Genomic DNA, 22,753 nt, shown 5'->3' on the forward strand with positions numbered 1-22,753 from the left:
AGTGCTTTAAACTGAGTTTTATTTAAACTTCAAATTCAGTGAACCAAGAAAAGCAATTTACTGACAAAATCATTTACATCTTCTGAACAGTTTTTGAACCATTATTTATTTTCACAGTGACTGCTGATTTTTAAAAAATTCAGTTTTGAGATATATTCACAAAACGTACAGCCATCCACAGTGTACAATCAGTTGTTCACAGTAACATTATATAGTTGTGCATTCATAACCACAATCAATTTTTGAACGTTTTCATTACCACACACAAAAAAGAATAAGAATTAAAGTAAAAAACACCCAAAACATCCCATACCCCCTATCCCTCCGTATTATTCATTTACTTTTTATCTTCATTTTTCTACTCATCTGTCCATACACTAGATAAAGGGAATGGGAGCCACAAGATTTTCACAGTCACATGTTTACACCATGTAGGCTATACAGTTATACAGTTGTCTTCAAGAATAAAGGCTACTGGGTTGCAGTTCAACAGTTTCAGGTATTTCCTTCTAGCTATTCTAATACACTAAAAACTAAAAAGGGATATCTATATATTTCATAAGAATAACCTCCAAAATGACCTCTTGACTCTACTTGAAATCTCTCAGCCACTGAAACTTTATTTTATTTCATTTATCTTCCCCGTTTTGGTCCAAGAAGGCCTTCTCAATCCCACGATCTCAGAGCCAAGCTCATCCCTGCGAGTCATGTATTGAGAACATTATGAGTTGGCTTAGAGAAAGAGGCCCCATTTGAGCAACCAAAGAGGTTTTCTAGGGGTGACTCTTAGGCACAGTTTTAAGTAGGCTTAGCCTCTCCTTTGCAGTAACAAGCTTCATAAGGGCAAGTCCTAAGATTGAGGGCTCAGTCTTCTTAATTGGTAGTCCCCAATGCTTATGAGAATATCATTAATTCCCCACTTGGGGAAGTTTAATATTTCCACATTTCCCCCTAGTCCCTCAAGGAGGCTTTGCAAATACATTTTTATTCTCTGCCCAAATTACTCTGGGATGTTTTGGGGCTTCACACTAACCTGTACAAACCAACCAGATTTCACTCCCCGTTCAAAGTTCCATTTAATTATCGTGTTTGAATAAAATGACCATACAAGTTGAATTATATAGTATGTTAATAAAAAATATAGATTTTGCACTTAATAAACATCTCTTCCTTTGGTCTCACATAGCAATTGAAGTTTTAAAACACCATCAATATCATCCTTTACCCTTTAGTCTGATTTACGTTAGTCCTAACCAAGTCCATTTTGTTCATATCTCTAATTGAAATCTGATCTCTTTTTCAGACTCTTTAATCTTTACTGTATGGGATAATGCTGACATTCATAGCTGCTGGACTCTGGCTCTGAATCTCAGGTGCCACACAGATACCCAAAGTTCCAGAGACCAACCAGCTTGAATAAATTTTTTTTAAATTCAGTTTTATTACGATTACTCACATACTGTACAATCATCCAAAGTACAATTATATAGTTGTGGATTCATTACCACAATTAATTTTTTTTTCAATTTTAGATCATTTTTAATTACTCCAGAAAAGAAATAAAAATAAAAAAGAAACTCAAATCCTCCCATACCCTTAACTGCCCCATCCATTATTGACTCGTAGTATTGGTATAGTACATTTGTTACTGCTGTTGATGAAAGAATGTTAAAATACTGTAAATGTAATACATAGTTTGCAACAGGTACGTTTTCCCCCATATAACCTTCTGTTATTTATAACTTCTAGTTATAATGTCATATATTTGTTCTAGTTCATGAGAGAAATTTCTAATATTTGTACAGTTAATCATGGACATTGTCCATGTGGACAATGTCCACACAAGATTCACTGTGTTATACATTCTCATGTTTTAACCTCCAACTTTCCTTCTGGTGACATACATGACTCTAAACTCTCCGTTACCATTCACATGCCATTCAGCACTGTTAGTTATTCTCACAATAATGTGCTACCATCACCTCTGTCCATTTCCAAATGCTTACGTTCAACCTAGTTAAACATTTTGCACATGTTAAGCAATGCTCCCCTTTCTTTAGCCTCATTCTATATCCTGTTAACCTATATTTCATGTCTATGAGTGTACATAGTATAATTAGTTCGTATCAGTGAGCTCATACAGTATTTGTCCTGTTGTGTCTACTTACTTCACTCAGCATAATATCTTCAAGGTTCATCCATTGACCTGGTTTTTTTTTAAAGACGGTTTTGTTCATGCACCATAAATTCCATCCTAAGTAAACAGTTGTTGGTTCCCTGTATAATCACATAGTTATGCATTCACCACCTCCACCACTATCTATAGAAGGACATTTCTGTTTCTTCCAGAAAGAGGAAGAGTCAAAAAAAAAGTAGAAAGACAAAAGAAAAGAAAGAAAAGCAATGACAGCTAAAAAGCAGCAAAAGAAAAGATAAGATTAAAATAAAGTACAATAAAAAAGTCAGACAACATCACTAATGCTAGGAATCCAATACCCCTCCCTTATATCCCCCTTTTATAGGCATTTAGCTTTGATATATTGCCTTGTTGCCTTAAAGGAAGCATGATACAATGTTTCTGTTAACTACAGACTCAAGTTTGCATTGATTGTATTTTTTCCCCAGTACCACCCCATTTTTAACACCTTGCAAGGTTGGCATCATTTGTGCTCCCTCATGTAAAAACATATTTGTACATTTTATCACAATTGTTGAACACTCTACGTTTCACTGAGTTATTCAGTCCCAGTCTTTATCTTTCCTCCTTTCGTCTGGTTTCCCACCTGTGCCTAACCTTCCTCTTTCAACCATTGTCACAGTCATCTTTGTTCAATATACTACATTATTATGCTATCGTCACCCAAAATTGTGCTCCAGACCTCTCACTCCTGTCTTTTCCCATCTGTCTGTAGCATTCCCTTTAGTATTTCCTGTAGAGCAGGTATCTTATTCACAAACTCTCTCACTGTCTGTTTGTCAGAGAATATTTTAAACTCTCCCTCATATTTGAAGGACAGTTTTGCCGGATATAGGATTCTTGGTTGGCAGTTTTTCTCTTCCAGTAACTTAAATATATCACACCACTGCCTTCTTGCCTCCATGGTTTCTACCAAGAAATCTTCACGTAGTCTTATTAAGCTTTCCTTGTATGTGATGGATAGCCTTTCTCTTGCTGCTTTCAGGGTTCTCTCTTTTCTTTGACTTTTGATAATCTAATTATTAAGTGTCTTGGCACAGGTCTATTTGGATCTATTCTGTTTGGGGTATGCTGCATTTCTTGGATCTGTAATTTTATATCTTTCGTAAGAGATGGGAAATTTTCAGTGATTATTTCCTCTGTTATTGTTTCTGCCCCTTTTCCCTTCTTCTGGGACACCCGTGACACGTACATTCTTGTGCTTCATGTTGACATTCAATTCCCTGAGATGTTGCTCATGTTTTTCCATTCTTTTTCCTATCTCTTCTTTTGTGTGTAGCATTTCAGGTGTCTTGTTCTCCGGTTCCTGAATGTTTTCTTCTGCCTCTTGAAATCTGCTGTTGTATGTCTCCCTTGTGTTTTTCATCTCTTGTGTTGTGTCTTTCATTTCCATATGTTCTGCTAGTTGTTTTTTCAAACTCTCGAGTTCTCCCTTAAATTTGCCCAATGTTTTCTTTATATTCTTCATCTCTTTTGTCATATCTTCCCTCAACTCGTTGAATTGGTTTTTGAACTGATTTAGCATATTTATTTGAAGATATTTAATTAGTTGTTTCAATTCCTGTATCTCAGTTGAAGTGAAAGTTTGTTCCTTTGACTGGGCCATATCTTTGTTTTTCCTAGTGTGATTTGTAGTTTCCTGTTGTCTAGGCATCCGGTTTCCTTGATTACTCCAATCAGATTTTCCCAGACCAGAACAGGCTCAGGTCTCAGGAGGGGGCTATATTCAGTATCAGGTTTCCCTGAGGGTGTGTCCTAGAAGATTTACAGACTTTCTCGTGAGGCCTCTAGCCACTGTGCTTTTCCTAACCTGCCCAGCAGGTGGCACCTGTCATCCCATTGCTCCTCACTGATGTAAAGGGGTGTGATCCCTTTAATTCATAGTGGACCCAATCCTGGCCAGAGACTGAGGGTGTTAGAAGCCAAGCTTAAGTTGTTTCTGGTTTGATTGATTGTTTTCCTGCAGGCCCTGGGGTCTGAGTTCTGAAGGGAGGGCAGCCACTTGAGCTGGGCCCTGCCCCCCTCCTCTTGGGGAAGATATACCCCCTAGGGAGTTATCTTATGCATTTGAATTACTACTTTGTCTCTCTGACTCTGTTAACTCCACCCCTGCCTCAGTCAGTGTGCTGAGAACTGAAAATGTCTGAGACTTTCTCCACTGAGCAACTCAGATTGAGAGAGAGAAAATGGAGAAAGAGAGAAAGCCCCTTTTCACAGCCAGTCCCCAGCCCCCCAGTTTTGCCTGTTGGCCAGAGATAGTATCTGGTCCTCTGTGCTCCTTTTCTTGGGACACAGCCGTTTTCCAGTATTCTAAGCTCAGCCATGTCTAAAACTTCCTGTATTTTTTTTCCATCAGCCCCACCTCCTTTCCACTAGGAATGACCTCAGGGTACTGCTCTTTGTTACGGGTTTGTCTGTGTTTGTAGCTTGTATTCAGCAATCCACATTTGTTAATAAAAACCCCAGTTGGAGCTTGGTTGAGCTATTCGCTTGCTCCCGGCAGGGACTGCTGCTTTCTCCCACAGTGAAGTTTTGCAGCTTAGCCTGTCATTGGGGGAGGGGTGCCAATTCTGCAGTTTTTACTTACAGCTTTTATGCTGCAGTCTCAGCCATTCCACCCATTCCATGCTGGTGTATGATGTATGGACAGTCATGGATGTTCCCCAACAGTTCCAGATTATTTACTAGTTGTTCCTGGTTATTTACTAGTTGCTCTAGAGGACTAAATAAATTCCACACCTCTCTATGCCACCAGCTTGTCTCGCCTTGCCATACAATCAATTTTTGAACGTATTTCAAAGAGCTTAGCATCTCAGAATTTAAAAATGTCCATTAGAGCTCAGGAACAGATGTATCTGTTGTAGGAGCTTACAGTCTAGGAACCTTTACAATAGGCCTTCCCCTGATAACCTGTGCTCAGATTCTGTTTTCAGAGTTTGCACATCACAGTTAGTCCATATTAGTGAGGCATTATAATGTTTTTCTTTTCATTTCTGGTTTATTTCACTCAACATTGTGAAATTCACTCACCAATGTTCATTCATCTCACAACTTCATTCCTTCTTGTAGCAGCTCAGTATTCCATTGTATATATACCCCACAGAACACATTCCGTTCATCAGTCGATGTACCCTTAGGCTACCTCCCATCCACTGCGAATTGTGAGTACTGCCACCATAAACCCCACTGTGCAAATGTCCATTCATGTCCCTCTTTTCAGTTTTTCCAAGTATATACCCAATAACTGAGTTGTATAACCATATGGCAACCCCATGCTTAGCTTCTTGTGGAATCACCACACTGTCTCTCCAGATGGGCTGCATCAATCTACTTCCCCACCAATGGTGATTAGGTACATCTCTTTCTCCACATTTACTCCAGCACTTGTATATCTGTTTATTTTTTAGACGGTTTTATTCATCCACCATACTTCCCATCTTAAGTAAGCAATCAACGGTTCCCTGTATAATCTCATAGCTATACATTCACCACCACTCTGTATATGAGGAAATTTCCCTTTCTACCACAAAAAAAGAGGAAGAGACAAAAAAAGAAAAAAGGTTTCTTGTTGACATTCAGTTCCCTGAGCCCCTCCTCATATTTTTCCATTCTTTTTCCTATCTGTTCTTTTATTGTGTAGGATTTCAGATGCCTTGATTGTGCTTTTCATCTCTTCTATTGTGCCTTTCATCCCCATAAGTTCTGCCATTTGTTTTTTCAAGCTTATGAATTCTTCTTTATGATCACCCAGTGTCTTCTTTATATGCGTCATCTCTTTTGCTGTTATCTTTCCTCAACTCGTTGATTTGATTTTTGAATTGATTTAGCATATTTGTTTGAAGATCTTCAATTAGTTGTTTCAACTCCTGTATCTCATTTGAAGTATAAGTTGTTTCCTTTGGCTGGGCCGTATCTTCTTGTTTCCTGCTATGGCTTGTTATTTCTTGCTGTGTAGGAATCTGATTTTCTTGATTAGTTTATTCGGGAGATTGTTTTCTCTCTATTGCCTTGGTTTTTTGTTGTTGTTGTTGGTGGCTTTCTTAGATCTCTATATTTCTTTGTTTCTCTCACTGGCCAGTTGTCAGATTGGCTTTGCCTCCCAGTCTTCCCCCCAAATCAGGCACCTACCGTGGCCTACCACAGGGATGGGAGATAGACACTGGGCACTCCAGCAAGTTCACAGTGTGTGGTAATATAAATCTGCTGGCTTCCAGTGGTGCTCTGTTTTCCACTGGTCAGCAAGACCTGGGTTTGTTTTAGAGCTCTGCTATGACAGTTGGGTTGTCTGTATTTCTCAGCCAAAACTGGGCTGGGTTCTATGCAGGGCGTGTAGACCAGCGCCTGTGGTCCTATTAAAGGGTCTGAGGCATCTTTTTACAAGTGTTTCTTTCCCTTGCACTTTCTGGACTGTCCAGAAGATGGCGCTGTTCAGTAACTTAATCATCCTCAGACGCTGCTTTGCCTCAGAGCACAGGTGCATGTACATGGGTGAGCTGAAATGGTGGGATTCCTATGCCCTCAATTTGCTGGCCAAAATCTGTCTCAGTGTGGGGCTATACCTGCGGCAGAGGACTCCCTCAGCTGACCCAGTACTTCAGCCGTCCCCAAGGCAAAGGAAACAGCTGCTGCCTGTGGCTTCCCTCAAGGGTGGGAGGAGGATTTTCAGACCTGGGACTGGAAACTCAGTCTCTGTCCACATGTTCTCAGTCTCTTTGTCCCTCACTGACCTGGGCCTTGAAATGTCCTCCTCTGTCCCCCGGGTCTTCAGACAGTGTGGGTATATCTCATTGGTGAGAGATTTTAAAATCTGTGTCCTTGGTGGGAGGGTTCCCATCTGCTGATTCTGTACTTTCCAAGCACTGAGCCAGAGTGAGGGGGAGGGGAGAGGACCAGCTGGTCTGGAATGGAAGATTCCTACCTGACATTTCTTTCCTTTTTGCAATTCGGCATTTGCAGGGTCATTCTCCAGTGTATATCCCCCTCCAGAGTTTCAAACAATTCAGAATTGCCCCTTTTTTTCATTGAATCTCTGGAGAGGAGTTTTCGGTAGCTGTTTACTTCACCATGTTGATGACATCATGCCAACTGCTTATTTAAGATCTAAATAATTTAAGTAGTGGTTCACAAGCATGATGTATTTTTAAAATGTAATAATAGTGATAATAATAACTAACGTTTGATGAGTACTCTGTGCCAGGCACCATTTAAGGTGCTATTTTATATGTATAATTGCAACAACGATCTTATGAGGTGGGTGATATTATCCACATTTTATGCATGAGGAAACAGAAACAGAGAGAAATGACGTTTCTTGTTCTAGATCATATAATCAGAAGTGGTGGGAGCAATGTGGCACTAGGGTCTGCTATACAATAATACTTCATAAATATATATAATGTCATACTATGATGTCAATACATATAGAGCTGACTTGAGTTTTTATTTGTTGTTTTCATTGGGAAACTGAAAGTGGCAGTAGCTGTTACTGCTTGCTTTATTTAAATTTCATGCAAATTATTTTACTGTTTTGTTCTTTAACCCCTTTTTGGAGTTAGATGGAATATAAGTACATAAATAAAAACAGAGGTATTTCTGTGCATCCAATTAGTAGAAAAATAAAGATGGGAAAGTAAGAATATAAAATTCTCAACTATTTGAATGAAACATTTTTAGCTATTTCTGTTTCATAGAAAAGTTATGATATTTTTACTGTTTTGGCATAGTCATGTAATCATATAATTCCGTATAAGGAAAAATTGATTCTGTAGTATAAGGGGATGGTGTGAAAATTCCTGAACAATTCATTGCGGTAAGTTTGCATTAATGAAGACTGTTTTAGTATTAATTTTAGGTAAAGATAGATTGCTTAATGACAATTTATAAATTACTCATGTTTTCTTTCTTTTTTTTAATGCAATTTTATTGAGATATATTCACATAACATACAGTCCTCCAAAGTGTGCTATCAGTTGTTCATAGTATCATCATATAGTTGTGCATTTGTCACCACAAACTCATGTTTTCTTATCTCTTATTTTTTTTTAACCAAGTGGTAAATGAGAATGTCAGCCTCGTGATCTCTCGACAGTTACTGACGGATTTCTGCACACATCTCCCTAACCTGCCGGACAGCACAGCCAAAGAAATATATCATTTCACCCTGGAAAAGATTCAGCCTCGAGTCATTTCGTTTGAGGAACAGGTAAAAAGAAGGGAGTAGGCCCAGTGTTACAAACTCTAGAGCAGTGATTTTGAGCAGCAAGTATTTTGAGAGATAATCAATCTTAAAAGAAATTTTCATTCAACTTCATTTCTACAAAATGGTATGCCAGACAGCATTTACAATATAAAAACCAAGTAAATATTAGGATGTTGCATCTCTAATTGACAGTTGCTCATATATCACAAGATGATTTTATAAACCAGATATTACTCTTGAGACAATTTTTAAAAATCAGTGAAATTGTTAATCAGACCAAAAACAGGAAAATTCTAGCATTATGCATGCAGTAATATAAAAGCAAAATTTAATACTTAAACTAAATATTGCCATAATGTGTTATTTCAGTTCATTATTTTAGTCTTCTGTGAATACAAAATTTATAGAGAAATTTGGTTGGTCAGGATAAAATTTTCCTGTTTAATTGCCAGGTTAATTTGTTCAATGAGACATTGTCACAATAGATTAACTTATCTGTTTATTTTAATTAGTTACTAATGTCAGTTGAAATAATTTAACATGTGTACCTACTATTCCCAGGTTGCTTCAATAAGACAGCATCTTGCATCCATATATGAGAAAGAAGAAGATTGGAGAAATGCAGCTCAAGTGTTGGTGGGAATTCCTTTGGAAACAGGACAAAAGTATAGTAAATAATGGATATTGGATGCTTATATATAATTGTTGTCTTTTATATATATTTATATTCTAGTGAGGAAAAATGACTATCTAGGTAAGAAGAGAAAGGAGGCCTTTAGAGAGAAAAAGACAGTGACAGTGTAATATAATCTGTGATTTGGAAGTCACAAAGACCTCCAAGGATAGTTGGGTTGGGATCCTGGAGAAAGTGAGATGGAGAGGCAATTAGAAAAGATTAAGGTAAATGTTTTTAACTCTTATTATTCACTCAGTCTCCCCTTTCATTATGTATTTTTAAAAACATTTATGGTTCTTTATGAAATATTCCTCCAAAATATGTTGTGCAAGAGGGATGGAAATGTGTGAGACTCATTTATGTTAAACACACTTCCCTTTCAGTTGGTAAGTACAAAAATACCAGTTGTGAACGGCTTCAAAATACATCCAGTTGCTTTTCTACTTGCTTACCAGGTGAATGAAGGATTCTTTCTTTTTTTTTTTTTCGTCTTCGTTAATATTTCATGATGAGAGGTAGACACCACTTCAGACATCTTGACTTTTGGCAGTATGTAACTGTTGAATTTTGCTTTCCAAGCCTTCTTTTTTTTTTTTTTTTTTTTTTTTAATCATCATTTTATTGAGATATATTCACATACCACGCAGTCATACAAAACAAATTGTACTTTCGATTGTTTACAGTACCATTACATAGTTGTACATTCATCACCTAAATCAATCCCTGACACCTTCATTAGCACACACACAAAAATAACAAGAATAATAATTAGAGTGAAAAAGAGCAATTGAAGTAAAAAAGAACACTGGGTACCTTTGTCTGTTTGTTTGTCCAAGCCTTCTTGATAGTTTGTTTTTTTCCTTTGGGAGTTTCAAAGGCTTCGCTTTCCTAATTTCTTTGGTCTTATTCTGTGTGGAGCACAGAGCAGCTGATTTATTTTCACTGGTAGCTGAAGTACATACAAAATTATAATTGCTTTTTGCAATGATGGTAATTCTTGTTTTGATAACATGGTAGCATTATCTTTTTTTGTGAAGAAACTCAAAAATTGAAAATGTTAGTGGTTTTCTAAATTAAGTTAAAGTAAAAGTGATTGAAAGTATTCTTTTAGATAAAGGATTGAGAGCTTTTTTTTAAAATGATTCATTCTGATTGTAAGAGTAATAGATATACTTGGCAGAAAAAATATAGTGTTACAGCAATGCAGATTTTAATTGTGAATGGAAATAGTATGGTGCTAAATATTAATAATATATGACATGCAAAAAATTTGAATTAGTATAAATTCCTCCTCCTACTCCCTTTCCCCCACCAAAAAATAAAATTTTTTAAAAAGTAAAGAAGTAATACCAAAACTGAGCCGAGTAAAGTGTAAACTGTTTATGCTCTTGCCACATGATGGTGATAGTTTTACTAGGAAACAGAAAGGAATAATATTTATGCTAGGATTAATCTTGAATTATATGAGGTCTTTAGTTATGTATTACATAAAACATCACTATTGAGATACAGGAAAAATGAAAATCACCCATCATCTCACCACCCAGAGATGATTGCTAGTATTACCTTGATTTATGTGTGTAGAAATATACTTTAATGGTGTTTTGTCCAGTTTTTTACTTTGCAAATATATGACTGTTATCTCATAGTCATTAATATAACTGCATAGTTTCCTACTGTCTTTATGTACCATGACTTAATTGACAAGCTAAATACCAATAGGGAATTTCTGATTTTTTTTTCTTATTACATTTATAAATAACTTTACCAGTGAATATCCTTATATATACATATGTGCACATATCCCTGGTTAATTTCTTAGAATTTAAATTCTAGAAGGAAAGTGTAATGGTTTAAGGGCATATGCATTTTAAAGGATTCAAAGCTTATTGACAAACTACTCTCCTGGAAGCTTGTACCAGTTTATAATCCCCCTCAGTAGTAAATATGTCCCTGAATTGAGTGTTTTTTCCTTTTAAATCTTGATTTGTGAGATTATTTGAGAATTAGGAGAAGCTTGGATATAATGTGAACAACGATAATAAAAATAAAAATTAAATGAAATATTTTGGAACTGTAATTTTTTGTTTTTCCATAATATAATGCAGTATAAAGTTTAAATCCTTTGTATTAACAGAATATATTTATACAAGCAAAAAATAACTTATTTTCCACTACTCTTAGAAATTTTCTCAATAAAATATTTAGACATTCTGTGTTTTTCTGTTATGTCCTAGACAGTACAATGTAGATTATAAACTGGAGACTTACCTGAAGATTGCTAGACTATATCTGGAGGATGATGATCCAGTCCAGGCAGAAGCTTACATAAATCGAGCATCATTGCTTCAGAATGAGTCGACTAATGAACAGTTACAGATACATTATAAGGTGACAGATCTGATTTTGAATTAATTTTGTATTGCTGAATCAAACTGTATACTAAGGTGTTCCAGAACATTTGATAAATGCTGTTACACATTAGAGATTCTCTCTTTTTTTATTTTTCCCCTAATTGAAACATTTTCCCTGTGTAGGTGTGCTATGCCCGTGTTCTTGATTATAGAAGAAAATTCATTGAAGCTGCGCAAAGGTACAATGAGCTCTCTTACAAGACAATAGTCCACGAAAGTGAAAGACTAGAGGCCTTAAAACATGCTTTGCACTGTACCATCCTAGCATCAGCAGGTAAACATGCAGTTTATGCTTTAATGAACAGTTACCTTTGTTTAATAATCAGGTTGGTTACCACTGGAAGGTTTAGCAAGGAACTGTTCTTTAAGTGGATGTCTTAGTAATACTGTTTAAACATTTTTACATTTAAAAACAACAAAATAGATTAACTTAAAAAATTTAAATATGTGTGTATCAGTCTACTAACTACGTGTTAGGAATAGTTAAGAGAGATAATGTGAAATTTAATTTTCCTAAAATATCTCTGTGAAAAAAGCAAGTGAGAATTACATAAGGGAGACTAAAATTGAAACAGAGATTGATGATATTATAATTAATGTACTGCTTTTGGAATTTTTTTAGCCTTCAGCCTCAATTTTAGACCTGGAATTAATTCTTTTTTTCTATAAGTGTTAAAAAATAAATACTTCACCAGTTCTTTTTACTAAATTATAGCATATATATAGCTTAATTTATAAAGCAGAAAGGGTATTGAGAAGAAATGCTGATAATTCTAAATTTGGTTACTAAAAATGCATACATAAGCATGGTACTGCCAACTGTTTTAGAAGGCTATTACTGATTTCTTATATTTCCTTCAACATAAAGTGTGTCCATATATGTATGTATATATATATATATATATACCTCCTTCTACAACTTGCTTTTTTTCATGTAACTATAAATCATAGTTACGTTTTCATATCACTACATATAGCTCATTCTTTTTTATTTCCTTTTGTCTGGCTTTACATACTTTAGTCAGTTATAAATAATGCTCTAGTGATTATGCACATTTATGAGTATATGTATAGTTTAAATTCTTGGGTCCAAGAGTACATGCATTTAGAATTTTGACGGGAATTATAAATTGCCCTTAGTTTCAAATTCCCAACACGAATATTCATCAGTACCTGATTCCTCACACAGGTATTACCAAATTGTTTTGAGCTTTGCTAATCTATAGATGAAAAATGGTATCTCACTCTAGTTTTAGTTTTTATTTCATTTATTATGAATGCCCTTGAGCATTTGTGTGTTTAAAAGCCTGTATTTCTTTTTTGAGTGAAGTATCTGTTTTTTACATTGGCCATTTTTTAAGTTGTTTGTTCCTTTCTTAGTCACTTGTAAAAGCTCTTTTATATAAAAAAATTAAACTTTTTGTTTTCCAATTTTGTCTCTTTTTTCCTTTATGACATTTGTGCCATATAGAACTTTAGTGTAATGTAACTTATGTAATTAAATTTATGAATTTATTTACCTTTTTATTAATTATCTAATTTATTAATCTTATCTTTTGTGGTTTTTGAGTTTTGTTGACTTGCTTAGAAATGTCTTCCCTACTCTGGAATTATTTATATTTTTAAAATTTCTTCATGTCTTCTTCCAGTACTTTAGGCTTCTGAAATTTTTTGGTCTCAGGACCCCTTTATATATTTTTTTCTGAAAAAATAATGAGAGCCCTAAAGAGCTTTTATTTATGTGGTTTACAGCTATCAATATTTAGAAATTTAAATTAACAATTTAGAAAATATTTATTAATTCGTTTAAAAAGTAACAATAGTAGGCCCATTAATATTAACATGAAGACATTTTTATATTAAAAATAATATATGATGAGACTTCCAGGGAAGATGGCAGAGTAGAGAGCTGCAAGACTCAATCTTCCCACCAAAACAACTATGAAAAAGTTGGAACTGTATGAAACAACTGTTTGAAACCCCAGAGGCCATAAGAACACTGTACAGCATTCAGAAAAGAGCAGGAGGAAGAGGCAGATAAATTACTGTAAAGAACTATAAACTGCTTTCTGTATGGCGACCCCCCCACCCTTAAGGCAGGATGCCATGGTGTCCAGTACCTGGCTCGCTGCTGGTGACAGAAGGGGATGTAAAAAACCTTCCCCAAGAACAAGGGTGGGCATGACTGAACGCTTATCACGTGGCTTTTGATTAGCAAATTTGGATCACTGAGTCCTGCTCTGAGAGCTGCTGTTGTTTTAATTTGTCCTGGACAGAGGCGGCGGCAGCTGTTGTTTCAACCTTCCCAGGACGGGGTGAAGGCAGTGGAAATTTAAAGACACAGAGCTTCTTTAGGGCTGCATAGGACAGTTAGCTGACGGGCTGCATTTGCTGGGCATACCAGGAAAACTCAGCTTTGGGGAGCCATCAGAGAAGATTTTGGAACCCTTCCTGATCTGCTACTCAGGGCACTTTGGAGCCAGTCAGCACCCCCTCATAGGTCCTAGGCTCTGTTTTGACTGGGAAAGACTGACTTGGGAAAGTCCTTTCCAGGTTGACCTGCCTTCCAGTACTTGTCTTCTAGGCAAAACCAGAGTGAGACAATGAAAGATGTAAACAACTATAAAGGCAGACAGTCTGGGACAAGGGTCTGTCAGTGTGAAATACCCAGGAAAGGGAGATCTGACTTTTGGGAAACAGAAGGGATAACCAAGTTCCTGTAAACAGGGGAATTCTAAAACAACTAACAAGCAAAAGCCCAGGACAAGACAGAGGGCCAGAAAGACAGGGAAAACCTGTACACTGCATTTTCCTTGGACAGAGCTTCCTAATATGAAGACTGACACTCAGGAAAATCTCTGTTTTATCGCCAGCTGATTACAAAATCAAGAAACAGATATCTCTGGGAGTAAATCCCAGAGTTAACATTTTAAAATATTAAAATGTATAGTGTGCAACAAAAGAGTATAAGAAAGAAACAGGAAATGATAGCCCATCCTAAAGGAAGGGTATAAAAATACAGAAAACAAGAATGAGGAAGACAAGAATGTGGACATACCAAACAAAGCCTTGAAAAAATGATCTTAAAAATGGTCAAGGAGATGAAAGTTCAGAGAAATAACTAAAGGATATCAGGAAAACAATGAATGAGCAATATTAGAGCCTAAGTAAAGATAGAAATTTTAAAAAAGAACCAAACAGAACTACTGGAGATGAAGACCGCAATAACTAAAATGAAAAATGCCCGGGAAGGTTTCAAGAGCAGATTGAAACAGACAGAAGAAAGAATCAGTGGACTTGAGGATGAGGTACTTGAGATGATTCAGGCTAAGGAGCAGACAGGAAAACGAAATATAAAAGTGAAAATAGCTTAAGTCAGCTATGGGATGCAATCATGCAAAAATCAGTAGTGTTTCTATATACTAGTAATGAGAAATCTGAGGAGGAAATGAAGAAAAAAATTCCATTTATAATAGAAACTAAAAGAATCAAATATCTAGGAATAAATTTAACCAAGGACACAAAGGACTTGTACATAGTAAACTAAAAACATTGCTTAAAGACATCAAAGAAGACCTAAATAAATGGAAGGACATTCCATGTTAATGGATTGGAAGAGTAAGTATCGTTAAGATGTCAGTTCTACCCAAATTGATTTACAGATTCAGTGCCACCCTAATCAAAACAGCAAACTTTGCAGAAATAGAAAAGCCGATTATGAAATTTGTTTGGAAGAGTGCTGGGCCCAAAATAGGAAAAAACATGTTGAAAAAGAAGAACACAGTTGAGGACTCATATACTTTCTGTCTTTAAAGCATATTGCAAAGATACAGTGGTCATTAGAACATGGTAGTGGTGTAAAGATAGATATATTGACCATGGAATCAAATGAAGAGTTCAGAATCTATGGACAATTGATATGCAAGAAGGTTGCCAAGTCTTCTCAACTGGGACGGAATAGTTTCTTCAACAGATGGGTCTGGGAGAACTTGATATCCATATCCAAAGAATGAAAGTGCACCCCCATTTCACACCTTCTACAAAAATTAACTCAAAATGGGTCAAAGACCTAAATTTAAGAACTAGGACCATAAAACTCCTAAAAGAAAATACAGGCATCTTCAAGATCTTGTGATAGGCAGTGGTTTCTTAGACTTCAAACTCAAAAGAATAAGCAATGAAAGAAGAAATAGGTAAATATTTTGGACCTCTTCAAATTGAAAACTTTGTGCTTCAAAGGACTTTGTCAAGAAAGTGAAAAGGCAGTCTACCCAATGGGAGAAAAGTTTGGAAATTACATATCTGATTAGGGTTTAATATCCAGAATATATGAAGAAACCTCAGAACTCAAACATAAAAAAGACAACCCAATCTAAAAATGGGCAAAAGTTTTGAATAGATGTTTTCCCAAAGAGGAGATACAAATGGCTAAAAAGCACATGAAAAGATGCTCAACATCACTAGCTGTTAGGGAAATACAAATCAAAACCATATGGAGATATCATTTCACACCTACTAGAATGACCACTATTAAAAAAACAGAGAATTAGAAGTGTTGGAGAGGATGTGGAGAAACAGGAACACTTACTCACTGCTGGTAGGAATGTAAAATGGTACAGCCACTGTGAAAGACAGTCTGGTAATTCCTCAAGAAGCTAACTATAGAATTGCCATATGATCCTGCAATCTCAATACTATGTAGGTACCCAGAATTGAAAGCAGGTATGCAAATAGATGTCTGTACACCAATGTTCACAGGACGATTATTCACAATTGCCAGAAGATGGAAGCAATGCAAGTATCCATCAACCAATGAATGGATAAACGTGGTATATACATATATACATACATACATACATATATATATATATATATGATGGAATATTACTCAGCTGTAAGAAGGAATGAACTCCTGCAGCATGCTACAATGTTGAATGAACCTTGAGAACATTATGTTGAATGAAGGAACCCAGACCCAAAAGGACAAATATTGTATAATCTCCCTGATAAGAACTAATTATAATAAGCAAACTCACAGAGTTAAAATCTAGAATATAGGTTACCAGGAGATAGAATTGGGTAGAAAAAAGGGAGCTGATGCTTAAATTGTGCAGAATTTCTATATAGGCTGATTGTAAATGTTTGAAAATGTGCATGTAATTGATAGTGCTGAATTATGTGTGTGAATATGGTTGAAAGGGGAAGTTTTGGGTCATGTATGTTACTAGAAGGAAAGTTAGAAGATAAAACATGGGACTGTATGACACATTGTCCCTTTTGTGGACGATGGACTCTGGTTAATAGTGCAAATAAAAGAATGTTCTTTCATGAATTTAACAATACATGAGACTATTACAAGAAATTAATAAAAGGGTGGTATTCTAGTTTGCTAATGCTGCCAGAATGCTAAAGACCAGAGATGGATTGACGTTTATAAAAGGGGGTTTATTTGGTTACACAGTTACAGTCTTAAGGCTATAAAGTGTCCAAGGTAACACATCAGCAATCGGGTACCTTCACTGGAGGATGGCCAGTGGTGTCCGGAAAACCTGTTAGCTGGTGTTCTATTTTGCTAATGCTGCTGGAATGCAAAACACCAGAAATGGATTGGGTTTTATAAAGGGGGTTTATTTGGTTACACAGTTACAGTCTTAAGGCCATAAAGTGTCCAAGGTAACACATCAGCAATCGAGTACCTTCACTGGAGGGTAGCCAATGGTGTCCAGAAAATCTCTGTTGGCTGGGAAGGCATGTGGCTGGCGTCTGCTCCAAAGTTCTGGGTTCAAAAATGGCTTTCTCTCAGGACACTCCTCTTTAGGCTGCAGTTCCTCAAAAATGTCACTCTCAGTTGCTCTTGGGGTGTTTGTCCTCTCTTAGCTTCTCCAGAGCAAAAGTCTGCTTTCAATGGCCGTCTTCAAACTGTTTCTCATCTGCAGTTACTCTCCCAGCTTCTGTGCATTCTTCAAAGTGTCCCTCTTGGCTGTAGCAGCCTCCTCCTTCTGTCTGAGCTTATATAGTGCTCCAGTAATTTAATTCAGACCCGCTGAATGGGTGGGCCCACACCTCCATGGAAATTATCCAATCAGAGTCATCACCCACAGTTGGGTGGGGCGTATCTCCATGGAAACTCAAGGAATTACAATCTAATTAACACTGATAGGTCTGCCCACACAAGGTTACATCAAAGATAATGGTGTTTGGGGGGACATAATACATTCAAACTGGCACAGCTGGGAAGGCGTGTGGCTGGCATCTGCTCCAAAGTTCTGGTTTCAAAATGGCTTTCTCCTAGAACATTCCTCTCTAGACTGCAGTTCATCAAAAATGTCACTCTTAGTTGCTCTTGGGGTATTTGTCCTCGCTTAACTTCTCCAGAGCAAGAGTCTGCTTTCAACGGCCATCTTCAAACTGTTTCTCATCTGCAGCTCCTCTCTCAACTCATGTGCCTTCTTCAAAGTGTCCCTCTTGGCTGTAGCTCCTCTTCAGAATGTCACTCTCAGCTGCAGTGAGTTCCTTCTGTTTGTCAGCTCATTTATATGGTTCCAGTGATTTAATTTAGACCCACCCTGAATGGGCAGGGTAACACATCCATGGAAATTATCCAGTCAGAGTCATCACCCACAGTTTAATAGGGCGCATCTCCAAGAAAACACTCAAAGAATTACAATCTAATTAACACTGATATGTCTGCCCACACAAGATTACATCAAAGATAATGGTGTTTTGGGGGACATAATACATTCAAACTGGCATATTCCACCCCCAGGACCCCAAAGTGACATGATCTTTCCATATACAAAATACATTCATCCCATAACAATATCACAAAAACCTACATCATTTCAGTAACAATAGTTAAGTACAAGATCCCATTAAATCAGTTACAGGTGTGGTCTGTCCAAAAGCAAAATTCCCCTCTGACTGTGGACCTGTAAACTTAGAACAAGTTACATGCTTCCAATATACAAAGGAGAGACATTCATAAGATGAACATTCCCATTGCCATAAGGAGAAACTGAAAGGAAAACAGGATTCACAGGACCAAAACAATTCCTAAAACCTGCAGGACAAACTCCATTAGATTTCAAAGTCTGAGAGTCATTTATAGAACGACGTTGCATCCTTGGGGCTTGAGAGAGCGGGAGTCTAACCCTTCCTAAGGGCCTTTGTGGCAGCCTTTCCTCTCCAAATGCTGGGGTGAGTGCTCCAACATCCACACATTGGGGAGAACACCTTCTCGGCCCCACCCTCCTCAAACATTGGGGCAGCACCCGGATTCCTTTCCATCTCTGGGGCACACACTCAACCCCTTCAGAACAGTGCGGTGGCAGCCAGGCTCTCCCCAATTCCCTGGGAATGTGCTCCACCCTCTTCGGGGCCTGGGGTGGCAAAACTCTTCCGGAGCATCGAGGCAGAAGGCTCACCCTTTCCATGCATGTGGGCCACTCCACTCTCCCAGCCCAAGGCCTCCTGACCCCAGACCTCAACCTCCATGGCTCTGTCTTTGAAGAAATTTTTCCTTCAATTTGTTCCTTGTCTGTCCCCTCCAGTCCAGACTGGCAGCGGCTCTGTCTATTAAGATCTCGCAAAAATTGTTGGCTTCGCATGACGCACACAGGGGTCGAAGCCATCAGGCAATAGGACTTGCCACAAATCCTTTCTGCTTAACTTCTTCTCCAGTCTTGGCTTGTTCTGAAATGGTGGCTGGGTGCAATATTTGGTTGCATCCTCACGTTGGGCTATAGCTTCTGGGGATTCACTCCCTGGAAGCCCAGAGTTTTTCAGGCCATCACAATTTCTGGTTTCTTTGAAACCAAGAGTTCATTTCTCAGCTTTTCTCTGTCCTCTTGCATTTTACTATAAGCTGCAAGTAAAAGCCAGGCTACCTCTTCTGTATTTTGCTTGGAGATCTCATCAGCTAAATATTCCAGGTCATCACTTTCAAATTCTGCCTTCCATCCAACACCAGGACTCAATTTTGCCAAATTGTCTGCCACTTTAAAACAACACATTCATCATTTCTGCTCAAGGCCTCATTGGAAGTATCTGTAGAGTCCATATTTCCAAAAACAGTCTCTTCAAAACAGTCTAGGCCTTTTCTATCAAGCTTCTCACAGTTTTTCCGGAATCTTCCCCTTATCCATTTAAAAACCCATTCCAACATGTTTGGTATTTGCAAACTCAGCAGCTCCAGCACCCCACTCTCGGTACCAAAATCTGTTCTAGTTTGCTAATGCTGCTGGAATGCAGAACACCAGAAATGGATTGGCTTTTACAAAAGGGGGAGGGGGTTATTTGGTTACACAGTTACAGTCTTAAGGACATAAAGTGTCCAAGGTAACATATCAGCAATCAGGTACCTTCACTGGAGGGTAGCCAATGGTGTCCAGAAAACCTGTGTTGGCTGGGAAGGCATGTGGCTGGCATCTGCTCCAAAGTTCTGGTTTCAAAATGGCTTTCTCCCAGGACGTTCCTTTCTAGGCTGCAGTTCCTTAAAAATGTCACTCTTAGTTGCACTTGGGGTATTTGTCCTCTCTTAACTTCTCCGGAGCAAAAGTCTGCTTTCAGTGGCCGTCTTCAAACTGTCTCTCATCTGCAGCTTCTCTCTCAACTCATGTGCATTCTTCATAGTGTCCCTCTTGGCTGTAGCTCCTCTTCAGAATGTCACTCAGCTGCACTGAGTTCCTTCTGTTTGTCAGCTCATTTATATGGCTCCAGTAATTTAATTTAGACCCACCCTGAATGGGTGGGATAACACCTTCATGGAAATTATCCAATCAGAGTCATCACCCACAGTTGGGTGGGGTGCATCTCCATGGAAACACTCAAAGAATTACAATCTAATCAACACTGATATGTCTGCCCACACAAGATTACATCAGAGATAATGACGTTTTGCAGGACTTAGTACATTCAACCTGACACAGGTGGTATATGTGAAAAATATACCTAATGTAAACAGTGGGCTATCGTTAACATTAGTATTTTAATATTCTTTCACCAATTGTAACAAAAGTACCACACTAATGCAAAATGTCAACAATAAGGGGGTATATCGGAACGTTGTGTTTTTAACTTAATTTTTCTGTAAACCTACAACCTCTGTAATTAAAAAAACAAAAATTATTTTTTAAAAGTACCTTATGCTAAGTGAAAGAAACTAGATGTAAACTACTACATATTGTATGGTTCCATTTATATTCTATGTAAATATAAATAAATTTATAGAGACAATAAGATTAGTAGTTGTGGGGCTGGGGAAGGATAGAGGGATTGAGAGGTGACTGCTGAGAGAAATGGAGTTTTTCTTTTTGGAGTAGTGCAAATGTTCTAAAATTGATAGTGGTGAATGCACAACTCTGAATATACTAAAAGCCATTGATTGTACACTTTGGATAGATTGTATGGTATGTGAATATATCTTAATTGAACTTCTTAAAAATAAACAGAAATCAACCCTCATGTTTGTGGCCAACAGTTCTTTGATATGTTGGTGAAGACCACTCAATTGGGAAAGAATAGCCTCTTCAACAAATGGTGTTGGGAAAAACTGAATCTCCATTTGTAAAAAAAAAAAAAAAAAAAGGAGGACCCCACCTCACACCATATACAAAAATCAACTCAAAATGGATCAAAGACCTTAATATAAGAGCTGGAACTGTCAACTCCTAGAAGAGCATGTAGGGAAGCATCTTGAGGACCTTGTGTTAGGAAATGGTTTCTTAGACTTGACACTCAAAGCATAAGCAAAAGAAGAAAAAATAGATAAATGGGACCTCATCAATTTAAAGCTTCTGTTTTTCATGAAAAGTCTACACAATGGGAGAAAATATTTGGAAACCACATATCTGGTAAAGGATTAATTTCCAGAATATATAATGAAGTTCTTCACCCTAGCAATAAAAGACTAACATCTCTGTTAAAAAATGGGCAAAAGGCTTGAACAGAGATCTCTCCAAAGAAGGTACACAAATGGCCAGAAAGCACATGAAAAGATGCTCAACATCATTAGCCATCTGGGAAATCCAAACCACAATGAGATACCATTTCACACCCATTAGAATTGCTGCTATTAAAAAAAGGGAAACTTATAAGTGCTGGAGAGGATAAGGACAAATAGGAACACTCTCATTCATTGCTGGTGGCAATATAATATGATGCAGCCCTTGTAGAAGACAGTTTGGTGATTCCTCAGAAAGCTAAGTATAGAAGTACCATTTGATCCAGCAATCCCTCTACTAGGTATATACTCAAAACAATTGAAAGCAGGGTCTTGAATAGATATTTGCACACTGATGTTCATAGTGGCATTATTCACAATTGCCAAACGATAGAAGCAACCAAATGTCCATCAACTGATGAATGGATAAGTTAAATGTGGTATATACATGTGATGGAATATTATTCAGCCATAAAAAGGAATGAAGTCCTGATACATGTGATAACATGGATGAACCTTGAAGACATCATGTTGAGTGAAATAAACCAGACACAAAAGGACAGATTTTGGTATGATCTGATTGATTTGAAAGAATTAGAATAAGCAAACTCAGAGTCAGAATCTAGAATACAGGTTACCAGAGGACGGTGTAGGGATAGGGAATGGGAAGTTAAGGCTTCAAATGTATAGGGTTCCTATTTGGAATGATGGAAATGTTTTGGAAACGGATGGTGGTGATGGTAGCACAACATTGTGAATGCAGTTAACAGCACTGAAATATATATATGAATATGTTTAAAAGAGGAAATGTTGGATTATAAATGTGGTAACAGTAAGATTTTTTAAAAATCCATGGAATTACACTACACAAACAGTGATCCGTAAGTTAAACCATGGACTCTTATTAATAGTACAATTATAAAAATGTGCTGCCATCAATTGTAACAAATGTTCCATACCAATGCAGGTTGTTAGTGGGGTGGTATATTGGAATCCTGCCTGTTATGCATAATTGTTCTGTAAACCCTCAACTTCTCTAATAAAAAAAAATTCAAAAGAAATACTGTATTTTCCAAATTAAAAAAAAGTTAGTGAGGAGAGTGGAATTGTTTTACATTTTTCCAAATCTCAGCACCTACCTTAATACAAAAACAGCTGAATTCTTTTAGCTGTTTCTGCATTCAGATGTCCGTGATACATTATTTTAGTTGAAGTATATGAAGAAAATCCAGCTCACACAGATGAATAGTTGGAGAAGTGGGATGAATTTTAATAGTCTTTTCATGTAATTGTAGGTATTGTTTGATAATGCATTTAACTCCACAAG

The 22,753-nt window shown here is 37.2% G+C and overlaps 1 protein-coding gene across 3 annotated transcripts in view; it reads left to right on the forward strand.

The window, feature by feature from the left end:
- COPS4 (COP9 signalosome subunit 4) overlaps positions 1-22,753 on the forward strand; it is a 71,465-nt gene that overhangs the window by 10,736 nt on the left and 37,976 nt on the right. For all 3 annotated transcript variants that reach the window (XM_037830128.1, XM_037830127.1, XM_037830126.1), the window contains exons 3-6: positions 8,248-8,399; positions 8,958-9,061; positions 11,310-11,463; positions 11,610-11,760. In XM_037830128.1, the coding sequence (XP_037686056.1) occupies positions 8,248-8,399; positions 8,958-9,061; positions 11,310-11,463; positions 11,610-11,760 (561 nt within the window). The remainder of the gene's footprint in view (positions 1-8,247; positions 8,400-8,957; positions 9,062-11,309; positions 11,464-11,609; positions 11,761-22,753) is intronic.

The sequence above is a fragment of the Choloepus didactylus genome, chromosome 3 (genome assembly GCF_015220235.1).
Source record: "Choloepus didactylus isolate mChoDid1 chromosome 3, mChoDid1.pri, whole genome shotgun sequence".
Classification (NCBI taxonomy): domain Eukaryota; kingdom Metazoa; phylum Chordata; class Mammalia; order Pilosa; family Megalonychidae; genus Choloepus; species Choloepus didactylus.